Source organism: Protopterus annectens, chromosome 10.part0 (assembly GCF_019279795.1).
Source record: "Protopterus annectens isolate FY-2018-M chromosome 10.part0, PAN1.0, whole genome shotgun sequence".
In the NCBI taxonomy this organism is placed as follows: Eukaryota; Metazoa; Chordata; order Ceratodontiformes; family Protopteridae; genus Protopterus; species Protopterus annectens.
Genome location: NC_056744.1, coordinates 1,116,676,229 through 1,116,691,656, shown reverse-complemented (window position 1 = coordinate 1,116,691,656; position 15,428 = coordinate 1,116,676,229). Strand labels below are relative to the sequence as shown.

The following is a 15,428-nucleotide window of genomic DNA, read 5'->3' as shown; positions in this document are numbered from 1 at the left end:
ATCCTGGGTCTGAATACTCTTCTCCTCCTCAGTCTGGGATAGTTGTCAGCATTATCCTCCTCACCACCCTCAGCCTCGAGCACATACTGATGTATCAAAGCAACAGCAGCCCCTAACATTTGTCAGTTAAAATTCTCCCGAGTGTGTACACGAAAGGTGCAGAGTTTGTGGGAAAAAACAGACTGCAAGGTGTTTGCATAGTTTATACTGGTGTGCTGCAGATGCTGCCTGTGTGATTGACTGACTATGATGCATTCCACCTGCTAGCTATATTATTAGTACTTGAGTGCCTTTATTCTGCTATTTCTCATTTTTTTCTTTCCATTTCTGCCCCTTCTATGCCCAGTGGTGTGCCACACAAACCCGCTGCTCAAATGTAAAGACTTCTGTGAGTTCCTGTTGTTTTTTTTTTTTTTTTTTTTTTTGTATTTCCGTTGTGTTTAAGCCCAGCAGCTCACCATGCAAACCTCTGTAGCTATAGTAAACAGTTTTGAGCAGAAAAGAACCTCCTAGGGACAAGAACACACTCTGGATTTCTTGAACTAGCTCAGACACACCCCCTTGCTTAGCTGTCCTTAACTAAGCACAAATAGAGGCAGCAGAGCTTCAATGTGCTTACACCAAGCAGGACACACCCCCTTTTCATGTCAGCTACTTCTCCTGCTTACACTGCAGCATTATAGCTCCTCACGGTTAGGTGCAGGCAGACGAGGTCTCCCATTTTGCTATTCAATAAATTTAGCTAATTTGCATACCCCACTGCCTTAGTCCCTTGTTATACCACTACACCGGAGCCTATCTCCTTAGCTACTACTGTTATCTGTATTTTTTTGGTTTTGCATGCTATCCACTATAATGGCAAAATTCATATTTCACTTAAAATTATCTTTTTACATTTTTTTTAATTTTCTGCACAATCTTGTTTCTGCGCAGCTGTGCTACCCTGAAATTGGCCAAAAAAAAAAAAAACTTTGATTTTCATAATTTTGCAACTGTTTTCCATGCCATTGGCCATTGGCATGCCTAATAGTCATAATACATGCTTTACTTTGAGCTGTCATGCCCCTGTTTTCATTTTTGTAGAAATGTACTTGGTTAGTAACCATATATATTTTTGCAACGGACACTGCCCTGACATGGATGCCTGCCTCCTTAATAAATTGCTAATTCACCTCATTTGCATGGTTTTCACCAGCAAATGAGGTAATTAGCATTATTCAGTGGTGTCCGTGTCAGAATAGTGCTGGCAAGCTCATGCACACCCCCAGCCTTCTTTACTGGATCGCTCGGCGGCCATATTCCATGCAGAAGCTGCTGCACTATTCTGACATGGAGATTTTCTTTTATTGAATCCCAGCCCTTATAAAAACATTGAATCAAAGATTTAGTCATGTATATTTACAGTTGATAAAATAAAGATGTAATGAAACTAATATCATACATACTGCTGTCTTTGAAGACCAAAAGAAAGCAAACTGCAAACTTCATCAGTTCAACATTGACAACTGCACAAGATGCCAAGTAACGTGGTCCATCTTCTTTTAATGTCCGAGAATGTCGCACTATTAATACTAAAGAGGTTGCCTGAAAGACCAGAGTAACTAAGGAAACATACTTCAGAGTGATTGCTTTGGCTGATACTGTGGTTTCCTAAGGAAAAAAATAAAATATACAAAAATAGTCAATGATGCAGATAAATGTGTACTGATATAAATTTACCATTAGTATAACATATATCTAGTTTAACTTCTGACCAATATGATAATTTAAAAATATATCAGTGCTTGTTATAATTAATAATGTGTGGTGCAGTGTTGCAGCAGTTAACACTGTTATCTCACAGCAAGAGGTTCTCCAGTTCAATTCTCGGCTGGGGTGCCTTCTGTGTGGAGTCTGCATGTTCACCCTCCAGGTACTCTGGTTTCCTCCCACAGTTCAAAGATATGTCTGGAACATTTCTCCTCAGCCTTCACTGAAAATAGGCTCTGTTGTAGTCAAACCTTTCTGGTCAACAAATGTTAAATAAATCAAAATAAATAATAAGAACTATACAAGTGTTTCATACTATATTTTTAGTAACACACCAATGATGTAATGTACCTTTCAAAAAGGGCACACATGGTAACCTATGCATGTAAATAACTGCCCCAAAATCTCAGTGGTAGCCTAAAATATTATGAAAGATGACATAGGTTAGCACTTTATAATTTTGAATTTTTGAGTTCGCAATTTATATTAATTTCCAAAAAATATATAAGGTCAGTTCTTAGCTGGAAAAAAAAACCCTAGGCAGCTATAACTAGAGATGTCCTCCATTCTGAGTTCTAGATATACTACAAAGGGCATCTTAGCTGCAGTGCAGACTGAAGGGAATTCCAGAAGAAGAATTTGCCATTTCCCACTGGGGCATTCTGTATACCAGAGCATGACACAAACTGGTGCCTTGAGCAGCAGCATGATGTACTGACTGCCATCAACAGAAAACATGTCACTGGGGGAGAGAGGCGTGGAGATCTGGGGGGGGGGGCTGGTAGGGCATTGGTACAGAAAACAATAATTAATTTCTATACTATACCTTAACTACACTAGGTGCAACAGGTGCTGTGGGGTGGGAAGTGTGTAACAGTAAGGCTGCACAGTGTATATGACCATTTCCTATTATTGCATATTGCTAATGGGACACAGTTACATTTTACTGTAGGGGTGCATGCTACAGCAGAGTGCTGTTTAGACTGCATATATAAAGAATGCTGTACGCTACAGGGATTGCCTGAATGTACAGTCTTCAGTTTGTGAAAGGGAAACAGTGAAATGGCCAAGAACTGAGAGATGCACACTGATGAAAAACATGAACATGTTCTCTGTTTGACACACCATACATGTACTCACATGCACATGCACATTCACACACGCAAGCATATGCACACTCATACACATACATATTGAAACCAGAAATCTCCTACAATATTGTTATATGAACTTATAATATACAATAGTGAAAAAAAACACATTCTGTGAATTAGTCATTCATGCTTTACAGCATTTTTTGTTAATTTAGGTGTAGTACTTTGTCACCAAGCCACACAGATCTGACACATTATAGGTGTCTTTTAGTGTCTACTGATGTCTGTGCAGCCTAGCCACATGTACTGGTGTATATTTTCAGCTGTTGTTTTAACAGAAGTAGCAACTTTAGGGCAGATGGCAAATTATGTCTAATAGGTCTGTGTGTGTGTGTGTGTGTGTGTGTGTGTGTGTGTGTGTGTGTGTGTGTGTGTGTGTGTGTGTGTATACATGCATATGTGGGTTATTCAGATTTGGAGGGGATATTAAAAAAAACTATTAAATTTGTTTTAGGAAAGGCTGTAATATTAAAGATTTATTAGAAATAGCTAAGCATAAAAATAGAGCTTCAAGTAGAAAAAGACTGAGGACTTATAAATGTGGAAGATGTGCTCAGTGCTTATACATAGCTAGTAGTGAACACATGTATATTTCATGAAGAGAAAGATATATACAAGCTAGGACTTTTAACTGTGATAGCAAAGAGGAGATTTATCTGGCCCTTTTCAAAAATGTGATGTCTTCTATGTAGGGAACACTCAGTGTATGCTCAGAAAGAGGATTTATGAGGATCTCTATGATATCAGAACAAAAGAAAAAGTAAATGCCTTGTATAGGCATACGTTAACTTGCACATAGGCTGTATTTACTTTCTTGGTCTTGGAAGACGTTCTTAAGGATCCAAGGGGGGGGGGGGCATGAGATACTATAATTGAATACAGGAAAATCTACTGGAATTAGTGCTGAAAGCCAATAGACTGCCTGGTCTGAATCATAATGTCTCCTTGGCCCCTGTCTTGAAACTTAGATCAGCAAAGTTATAATTTATTTTAACATTTATCATTTATTGTAAATACACACACAACTTTTTGTTAAAATAATTCAGTGATGTTATTGTTGACAGAGCATTGTGACTTTTTTATACATTTATATATGTGTTTGTTCCCCTTTATAGATGTTATTTTGTGCTATTTAAAGACCGCTGTGGTGACACAGGTATTGTTTTTTAACATACTTCATTTTCTTATTATATTTTTTATACATTTACATGCTGGTCCACTAAATGGCAGCAAAGACTTTTTAATATTTTTGGGAAGTATTTTATTTGGATTATTTATTAACCTGGTTAATGAAATGGTAGGTTTAGTTAGATGAACTGGAGTGTATTTTAGTTTTGTAGGTTAGTTTGTAATACTATTCTGCATGTTAATAATGTTTTTGCTCTTTGATTTTTCTGTTTAGCACATTATACAGTTTTTCACTTTCTTTTCTTCCTCCACTGATAGTTGTAATATTACCTATACGTTTTTTGTTGTAGGGATTTAATGGAGAAGTGTACTGCAATTTATCACTTATTGTTTCTTAGTCATTTCTTGGCAAAGAATCTTGGATACTAAGTATATAATGTATTTTTATCTGAACGTATTTGGATATGTACCTTGAGATATACCTTTAAAAGGTTGATGGGGTAAATTGATTCATTATTACTTAATGATAATTATTGTGGGTATATACATGGAAGGGGTTAGTTTAGCTCAGTATCTGATGAAGTCCTAATTACTGGACAAAAACATGATGATTCTATTAAGAGTTTATGTGTGGTTTTATTTTGAATTAAAGTGCTCTTTTTATATTTTTGGGCATCACAGTGGAGTGATTACTTCGTACTTTCCCCAAGTGTGCCAACAACTCTAGTTTGGTTTTGGTGTATATGAGCCTCTTTGAAGCTTGTTTTTCTGGTTGGCACATTTTTTCACATTTCTTGTGTGTGTATAAACATACATACATGAATATATATATATATATATATATATATATATATATATATATATATGAATATATTTGTGTGTGTGTGTGTCTGTATATATATATATATATATATATATATATATATATATATATATATATAAATATATATATATATATATATATATATGTATTTATATTGCCAATGAGCTTTGATAAACAGTAAATATGTTAAACAAGTTCATTGGTTATTATTATCTGAAAAAAATCATCAAACTGAAGTGATCTCAAATAGAAACAAATATGGTACATTTGTGAGCACATTAAACAACCACAAACGTTTCTTTTATATGAGGGATTTCACCCCCCTGCACACACTCCCAGTGTTGTGGCTCTGCCTCCACAACCACAGCAATTAAATATACTAACTCGACTGTCTCACAAAGATGGAAAAAGATAACGACTCCATAAAGTATATTATAGTTAACCTTCTTAGCTCATGAGTCAGAAATAAAGATACAAAATAAGGAATATATTTTAAACATTTCTCTTTTATATTTTGAAAAATAATACAAAAACAAGTTTTGCATTAGCAAGCATTTTATGAAATCACAGATGTTAAAAAACAAAAAAAAACATGAGTTCTTATTTGGGACTCGAACCAAAGACCTCCAGCATACAGTGCTGGTGTCACTGCCATTTGGCCAACAGGAGCCTCTCAAATGATAATAATAGCCATCCTGCAGGAAAGTTTGTCTTAAATGAATAACTGGTGTCAAAATCATTGTCTGAAATTAAATGACAAAAAAATGCATTGTTGTATCTTTTGGGAAATCATCTACCCGGGGAACTACTACATTGACAATAGCTCCTAAAAGTTGACCCAATTGTTTAGGATTTGGGAACATATATGGACAATGATCTAAATTTTGACCAACATGTGTCTATTGCTGTAAGAAAGTCCTTCTACACTGCACAGCATATAAACAAAGGGGTTGTGACTAGATCTATAGATGTCATTGTCCCCGTTTACTCAGTCCAAATTAGGCCATTCATTGAATATAATGTCCTGTTTGGCATATATCTGTATAGAAACATGCAACAACTGGAACACCCACAAAAATACCTTACTAAAAGGATATAAGGCCTAAACAACATGTCCTATATGGATCGACTCAAACCCCTGTCACTATACTCAGTATTCTACAGACTGCTAAAAAGTGACCTGTGTCTGGCATACCAGACATCCTCCAACCCATTACTGATGGATTTAGTGCACATCAGCAAGTCAAATGGCATCAGAAATACTCAGACTAGGGATCTAAACTTCTTCAACAACATCACCAGAACAGTTTCTCATAGCATACTGCTGCTGTGGAACAGGCTCCCCATTCACATAAAACAAAGTTCATCCCTGTCCATATTCAAGCGCAACTTAGCTATATGGATGGGAAAGGAAAAGTTACCCCAGGACTGCCCGCTGTACTACTAATGGACAGATGCAGCTCCTACATGCTTTATCTATGCATGAGTCACCTCAAATTATTTATGGCATGATCCCAGTTTTTTTTATTAGAGGCAAAGTATGATTATTGACCATGGGATAATTAAGGCCAGTCTATAACCAAATGGGATAGGTTATTTCAAGCACAAAAGGGAAATTGGCTAGGCTTAAAATTGCCTACAAGGGTATCTAGCCTAGTACTTACCTATAAACCTATGAACTTATTCAGTATGCTCTTTAGAGCATTTTCCTTACAGTTAGGAAACCTCACAGCTTGGCAAAAAGTCTTGTGCTTGAGTCTCATTTGAGAGATTCTAGCAATGCCTGAGCAGAGGTCTTCCCTGCATTTAGTTTGTGTTTGTATCTATGTGTATATATATATATATATATATATATATATATATATATATATATATATATATATATATGGATCCCCTTCAGAAGTTTAAAGTTTCAAAACTCCGAACTTCAAATGGTAGAGACTAGAAGATCAAAGTTTTGAAACTTCGAATATTTTGAATGGAGATCACCCTACAGTGCAGAACAGGATATTTACTATTTTCCTCACTGTAATGTGATCTTAGAGTTGCTATATTTATTTAGCAGGGGGTGTGGGGGAGCAGGGGAGCTTGCCCCCCCTGCAAAAGCGTAATTTTTTAAATTTCATTTTTGAAGTTTAAAACTTTGATTTTCTGATCTCGACTGATTAAAATTTGAAGTTTTGAAACTTCGAGCTTTAGACGTAGATGTGTATGTAGATATATATATATATATATATATATATATATATATATATATATATATATATATATATATATATATATATATATATATAGTTGCCCCGGCGGTGCAGCGGTAGCTTTGTTGCCTCACAGCAAGAGGTTCTCCCATTCGATTCTCGGCTGGAGTGCCTTTTGTGTGGAGTCTGCATGTCCTCCTCGCAGTCAAGTGGCATTCAAAAGACATGCATGAATGGGCGTTCCTTCATTGAAGGTTGGGCATCGAGCTGGCACCTCGGCACCATAAAAGTCTACTGCCAATCATTAGCGGACCGGAGTTCCACTGTGGCGACCCCTAACCGGGAAAAGCCGAAAAGACAAACAACAACATATTATTGTAAAATGAGTACGGATCAGGAATCAGGAACCACCAGATCCAGCTCCTACTGACTTTACAAACCCTTTAATACTACCTCACTGTTCTGCATATAGATGAATGTCTTTCTTCTAGTGAAATATCCATTTATGAATGCAGCAACAATTCTCCCATTTTTAATAAGTTCACAATGTGCAAATGGTACATGTTTATAGGAAGACAGATGGTGAGAATTATTAGCTGCACCTGAATAAATTCCTTGGATCTCCTAAAAATTAAAACATTTATATTTTAGTATAGATCAAAAGGTTGCATATGAAAACTTGTCTGAAATTAGTGCTATATGTATTCACCGCCAAAGTCACCCTTACTTGGAAAAAAAGACACACGTTTGATATGTATGCAAAGTATGGAAACATTTGTCTTTCTTCTTTCTTTAATGAATTCAGAGAAAATAGTAGCATTTTGACAACATGATACTAGAATGTAGAACATAAACAAAGAAGAACCAAAACACAACTAAAAGCATAATAAAATTTGTTTAAGGTAAGTACTTTCACTCCTATAAAATGTCACTTCATCAGACCATAAAAACATTCAAGGCAAAAACATTTAAATATCATAGAAACATAGCCAGTAAAAATAACATGGTAATCAAAGAACCAATTATAGCATAAGATTCAAATTTACAGCGTAAAGTAACATTGTAGCAAGTTATTTATAAAACCTATTTAAGCAAAACCATACCAGGTTCCGTAATACATTCCATAAGGGAGCGATTGATAGGCTCAAACAGATCATTTCTGAAAGACCATTCTTTCTGTTTAAGAATCAGAAATCTCTAAAAAGGTTACTATGCTTTAACACCAGATCAGTTAATGAGAATAAAATTTTAAATGGTTGTTTAGGCACCTGCCCATGTAGGACTTGTAGGCTTTGCACCTACATACCCAGTAGCAATACCATCATACATCCTGGCACACAAATAGTTTATACATGGTACTATAAAACTGTGCATCTAAGAATTTAATTTATTTAGTGCAGTCTTGTGCATGCTCGTGATTTTATATTGGAAAAACCAATCGCTCCCTTATGGAACATATTAGAGAAAATGCCTATGCAGTACATAGAAAGGATCTTAAAAATGCACTGGCTAAGCATTATGTTGAGAATGGTGATGCACATTTATTTACTTTTATGGTCGTAGAACTTTTGCTTGAAGGTTTGAGAATGGGTGATTTTAAACATAAAACCAAACAATATGAGGTACGGGGGATCATAAAATTACAAGCCGATAAGGGATAAGGTTTAACTGGTAAGGTCCTTTTAAGACCTTTCGTAAACTCTTGTGATTTGCTTAAATAGTTTATATGAATGACTTGCTACAATGTTACTTTACGTGGTAAATTTGTATATTATGCTATGACTGGTTCTTTGACTACCATGTTATTTTTTTACTGGCTATGTTTGAATGATATTTAAATGTTTTTGCCTTGAATGTTTTTATGTCTGATGAAGCACCATTTTATAGGCATGAAAGTGTTTATCTTAAATAAAATTTATTATGCTTTTAGTTGTGTTTTGGTTGTTCTTTGTTTATGATCTACTGATTTTGTTACTGAAGAACCATTTATCCATGGTGGAGTGCCTTTTTCTTTTCATGATACTAGAATGACTTTGTTTCAGGAGCAAAGTTCCACTAGTCAGATGTTCATTAACCCCTTTTTCCTATTGCTTTGATTTTGCCATGACTTTGGTAATAAATACCAGATATTCAGATTCAAATACAAACAACTGCTATCATGAGATTGATTGTGAATGTACTTTTGAAAGTTGTTAGAGTTTTATGCTGGTACAAGCTTACAGCACCCACTGTGCAGGGGTTACCAAACTACACCCCCACTACTTAATATAATAACTTCTGATTTCATCATTACTAAGAGAAAAGGCATATGCTTTATTTTTAATTAGAAATTCTGGTGAGTAGCTTTTTCCTTTTTTTGCTTGTCAAATTCAAAGAATAGCACCATTTTTAAAACACATTACTCAGCTTAGCATGATAAGTATTTATGTTGCACATGAAGAAATAACAGTCTTGTGTCAGAATAAAAATATTAACTCAGTCCATGGCTCCATAACTAATACTTGATTTTTTTCTACTGCTCAAGTATATCATGTTACATCACAAATGCATGTACAGTCTCTCTCTCTCTCTCTCACACACACACACACACGCACACACACACGCACACACGCACACGCACATGCACACACACACACACACACACACACACACACACACACACATATGCCCACACGTACACACACACATACACACACACACATGTGCACACACACACGTGCGCACACACACACACACACACACACACACACACACACACACACGCACACGCACACACATACACACACACATGCACGTGAGCACACACACAGACACACACACACACACACACACACACACACACACACATTTTGATTTTAGTAAAAGTGCACTTATTACTCTTTCTTGATTTCTCTTTTCTAAGAAAGGTTTTGCATATCAAAATGGCTCTTCCGTCTGTAACATTATGTATCCTCAGACCTAATGACAAACATGGTGGGATATCCATGTTTGTCAGAGACTATAGCACATCTAGAGAGATTCTGAGACCCCAAAACTGAACGTATCTAACTTCAAATCACAATAATCAATTATCAGTTTATTGCCTGTAACAGGACCCCTTCCACAATCCCATATCAGGTTCCTAAGCATCATGGATGAATCCCCATAAACAGTAACACCATCATTCTGAGATACTTTAACTACCCATTAATTGATTGGTGTACCTTCACCACCAACATAAGATATGCTCAGAAGTTTTAGTCCTAATAAAGAAAAATTAAATGGACCAAATTGTTACTAGTCCAGTTAAAGGACAAAATGTTCTTGACATAATACTTACAGATGTAGCATCATCATGAGTAACGACTTTAGCAGCTTCCTCCTCTGAGTATGTCAGACCATAAGCTAGTAACCTTTCCCTTCAATCTGTGTAACCCCTCTGGCACCAATAAATCAAACTTCACGGACGTCAAGCATACAAATCTTCTCAAATTCTATGATGAAGTCTCAAAATTCACTTAGAACAACATGACCCCTGGCATTACCTCAGAGAGTTTTATACTTGCATAAATATATGCATAGCATCCACAATCCCATCCACATCCAAATATAATGTAAAATTTAATAGCAAACCATCCAGGTGGTCCACTGACATAAATAAAATCTATAATAAAAGGAAAAAGCTCATTAGCATTTATGCAGATCTAAGGACCACAAAGTCAAGGAAAATATTAAGAATTTGACTTGTAATTTTAAAAATACTATTAGAGCTACTAAGAAAGACTATGAACTCAGGTTGACATCTGAAGCCAAGGACAATTAAAAATACTTTTTAGCTGGTTACAGGTCAAAATATCGAATGTTCATATAACTGAATTCTTTTGAACCTGTAAGGAAGATTAAACACTCATATGAGTGAACATGCTTCTCCATGGAGTTTTTGTCACCAGCCTTTTGAATGATATCATGATGTAGTTGGGTCAGGGAATTTGCCCTTAACCATTTATTGTGTGATTTCAGAGTTTGTATATATAATTAGTGGGGTTGTGGGGGTGTACAGGGCCTTTTCCCCCTGTTATCTTCTGATTTTGATAATTTTAGGTTCAATCTAAAATGATCATTCTTTCAGAGTTCACTCTTGTAAGTGTTCTACATGTGATGAACACTCCATTAGCTATGTCAGAAAACTAAGAAACAGCACTCAACGATGTACAGAACTCATACTATGAAACAAATCCTACCCAGATGTGGGAGACATTGCCAATATCCTAGCCCATACATTTACTACAAATTTTACATCTGTGATGGCAATCCAAAGCCCTGTGATCCCAATAGCTTTCAAACTCCACTCGATTACTAAAGAACATGCAAAGAAAATGTCCAAGACCAAGAACACATACCTGGCTGATTAGTAAATATTACCAAATACGCTCTGGTGGAACCTCTTCATTACCTGTTTAAATTGAGCCCGGCTACAAGCTCAGTCCTGAAAATATGGTGCACAGAACTGGTGATGCCATTCCATAAAGGTGGCTCATATATTGACCCAAGAAACTATAGGCCCATCAGCACGATGTGCCGCATTTGTAAGGCCATGGGACACATTAAAAATAAATGATTAATACCGTCATTAAAAATCTCATCAGGATAGATCCACAGGAAATGAGTTTTGTAAAAGGTACATCCTGTCTATTAAACCTGGCTAACATCTTTGAGATGGTAGCATAAACTTTTGAAAGTTGTTGCATTGTACACACAGCTTACCTTGATTTGGCCAAGGAATCTGACCCATTTCCTCCTCCTAACATCATTTACAAACTAAATACATTGCAAATAGATCCCTATATGGTAAGATGGATAGCAAATTGGCTAAAAGACAAAACCCACAGTGTAGGGGACAGGTGCAGCATCTGAGTAGAAGAAGATGACCAGTGGTGACCCCACAGGGCTCATTGCTGGAACCACTTTTGTTCAGTATTTACTCCTCTGACCTACAGACTAAAAAGCAACACATATGGTTAACCAAGCTTGTGAATGACTGCAAACTGGGAGTCGTGTCAAATCCACCTCTGACATAAAAGCCCTCCAGCAGGAGTTTACTCTTATAAATGCCTGTTATGTTAAAAATGTGCTTAACATGTTTGCCAAAAAATGCAACGATGTTACATTGGCAGCCTAACTATCAGTCCAGCATGTAGCACTGATAGTACCCCAGTTCAAATTGAAAATGTAGTTAGAGACCTGGGAATTGGGATTGATAGCTCCCTTCCTCTGACGATCATGTAGCAACAGTTATCAGGAAATCCTTCTACTTATGGGCAGCTGATCACCTGGTGAGTATCATCCAGATCATCCAGATCCAAAGAAGATACTGACCCTTGATTTCATTATTGATCTAACTAGTTATAGAATGCAATTCTCCCTTTGGGATAAATCTTAACAGACATATCAAGGTACTGGAAAGACTCCTGGGGTTCCAAGCAAAGAGGATCATGGGCTTAAAATCCCTATAGTACCAGAAAAGACTAGAAGTGCTACCCCTCTCTTCTGTGCCTCCTAGGCTCCACAAAGGGTATCTTCACCTTGCCTTCTAAGCAATCAGGGATCCAGTAGTCCAGCATCTCCTGCATCCTCATTAAGCAAACCATGTCAGAAATTCTTGAATAAGTGATCTAAACCTGCTTCAGCAGATCAATAAAACAAAGTGGAGAGACAGATTAATTACTTAGCATCTCCCTCGCCTCTGAAATATATTTCAAATACATATAAGGTAATGTTTTCAATAAGACCTGGATAACTGGATGGGTATTCATAAATTCACCCAGGACAAGACTGACATATTCCTCCTTGAAGAGAGAGGTAGAGTCTAGGCTGGGAATTGTATAGGTGTAATGGTCAAAATTCTTAATAGCTTTAAAATTCCTATGATTCCTATGAGATTCCCCTACTCTTTTATTTTCGGTTTACCATAACTAAGCTTGCATTTATCTTCTCACTATTGACTTAGTCGCTCTGTAATTCTTTTCTATTCAGAACTGTGTATGGGACATGCAGTGCCCCCCAACCGAGCATACAAACAGCTAAAACAACTGCCCACTGCTGACAGCACTGAATGCACTTTTTGAACTAACTGAAATGGTTCACCTTACAGCTTCTTAACTGAGTGAATGTCTGGTCCTGCAGCATACCTTATCGTCTCTTCATTTCCTGTTCCAGTTACTAGATGGCATTTCTATTGTTAGAGACTAGTAAAGAAGAAATTAAAAAAAAATAAAAGGGGAAACGAATACCTGTCAAATTTAGGCTTCCAGATCACTTTTCAACCATATCTGAGCTATTTTTCCCAACCTCAGCCTAGAATTAATTAAAGATGTCAAATTAAAGACTGTCCTGGTATACTTACTTCTTTTGACTGCTTCTTCGATGAAGGTCTTTCACCACGGATATTAAATTGTGCATTTTTAAATGTAGTTAGTTAGACTGTGCAAACCACCCATACACTTTCAGTTGAGTTTTCTGTTTTATTCCACTATATTGTAATCTTGGAGAACTAAGATGGGGTGCATACCTCTCAACTATCCATATTTTTGCCTCATATTTTGGGTTGTTCCTCATAAAATGTGTTCAATTTTTGGCAAATAGTTGAAGAGTGACATCACTAAATAATAACACAAATTTGAGTTTTAGGCTTCATATCTTTCAGAAAATGCACACTAACACAAAACCTGCTATTCTAGCAACTTGCTAAGTTTATAAGAGCAACATTTCAAATATGCCCCTGTGTTTGGACCTTTGTCCCCCCCCCATTATATTTGCCTTTGTCCAGACTTCTTACACTTAGAGGTTGGGAGGTATGGGGGGATGTGTTGAGCCAAGCCCCCCACATGGAGGTGCAGAGAAGCTTGCCCCTACAAAAATTACTTTTAAATACTTGTTTGTGTTTTGTATCTTTTACAAGTTCAATTGAACATAGGAAAACCATCAGACCCATTCAGTAATGGCACTCAAGCTTTTTCTCTGATAATACTTCTCCAGGTTAGTCATATTTGATCTAGTTTGCAGATGGGTGACCTGTACTTTGCAGCCCAAGTCATATTTCCAAATGACCCAATCTTACCCACATTTTGCAGTTGAGTTCCCCTTCCTTTATCTAACTAGGACTGTTTAGAGAGAGATGCACTCACTGTCAAGTAAAGGTTTTACTGCAGTCAGGTCAATTGACTCAATTTCAGGAAGTGAAATTCAAAGATAGGTATAGCTGCTATGAGGAAGACCTCATTATTGCCTAATTTGCATGTCTCTGAAATGTGCATAAGTACCACCAGTGTGAAACAGCATTTCTTGGCAGTACATACCACAAGTGATCCAGGCATCATGTTGAGAAAGGAACCCTCCTTAGTCACATCCCTAGATGCCTGCAGGCATTCATACAAACACACTCACAGACATCCACACATGCACAGACATTCAATGAAGATGACACTCCCCACACAGATACACTCACAGACACACTCATCAATTCACCCACACACATGCGCACTATCATGCATGCACATACACAGATGCGCTTACACACACACACACACACACACACACACACACACACACACACACACACACACACACACACACACTCACACACTCACACACACACATGCGCGCGCACACACGCACGCATGCACACACACACACACACACACACACACACACACACACACACACACACACACACACACACACACACACAGTCCTTCAAGACTTGCCATGCCCCTGGAGAACACACACTACCACACACACATACTACCACACACACTGACACAACTCTCACATCTATAATGATGCCCACCATAGTGATTTCACTGACTATGTAGAATCACTGGAATTGGTCTGTCTCTGAATCAGAAAGGGTATCTAATAGTGATTGGATACTCATATTATGGCTTACCAATGGTGCAAGCCCTTTCTGAATCCCAATAGCTGTGCTTTTTTAGCTTGCTTATTTTTGCTTGTTTGCCAAAGGTATTCACCTCTGAACTTTGTTGATTCTAGTAAAGGTCTAGTTTGAGGATATTGCTAATTTATACATATAATTCACATTTTAAGTACATACTAAATATGTACTTAAGCATATGAAACATTGCACTTTTTTACTTCATCTACATATCTGTGGCCTCTTTTTCTTCCTTAATGTTGCAAAAACACTTGAAAGTAACTTTTTTGAAGTTGAAGGAGCATGTTGATTATGTTCCGATATTCAGAAAAAGACAAATCAGTTAAAAGCTACAGTGGAGAAGACCTGATGTTAACAACTTCAGCAGGAGGTGCTTAGCATTTGTTAAGGTCGGGTCTCACACCAGGCAGTAAAAACGGTCAGTACAAATGACAGTGGTATGATAA

At 36.9% G+C, this 15,428-nt stretch overlaps 1 protein-coding gene across 2 annotated transcripts in view; it reads right to left on the bottom strand.

Moving 5' to 3' along the window:
- LOC122813502 (UDP-N-acetylglucosamine transporter-like) overlaps positions 1–15,428 on the bottom strand; it is a 683,641-nt gene that overhangs the window by 172,915 nt on the left and 495,298 nt on the right. For both annotated transcript variants that reach the window (XM_044085849.1, XM_044085848.1), the window contains exon 4: positions 1,446–1,650. In XM_044085849.1, the coding sequence (XP_043941784.1) occupies positions 1,446–1,650 (205 nt within the window). The remainder of the gene's footprint in view (positions 1–1,445; positions 1,651–15,428) is intronic.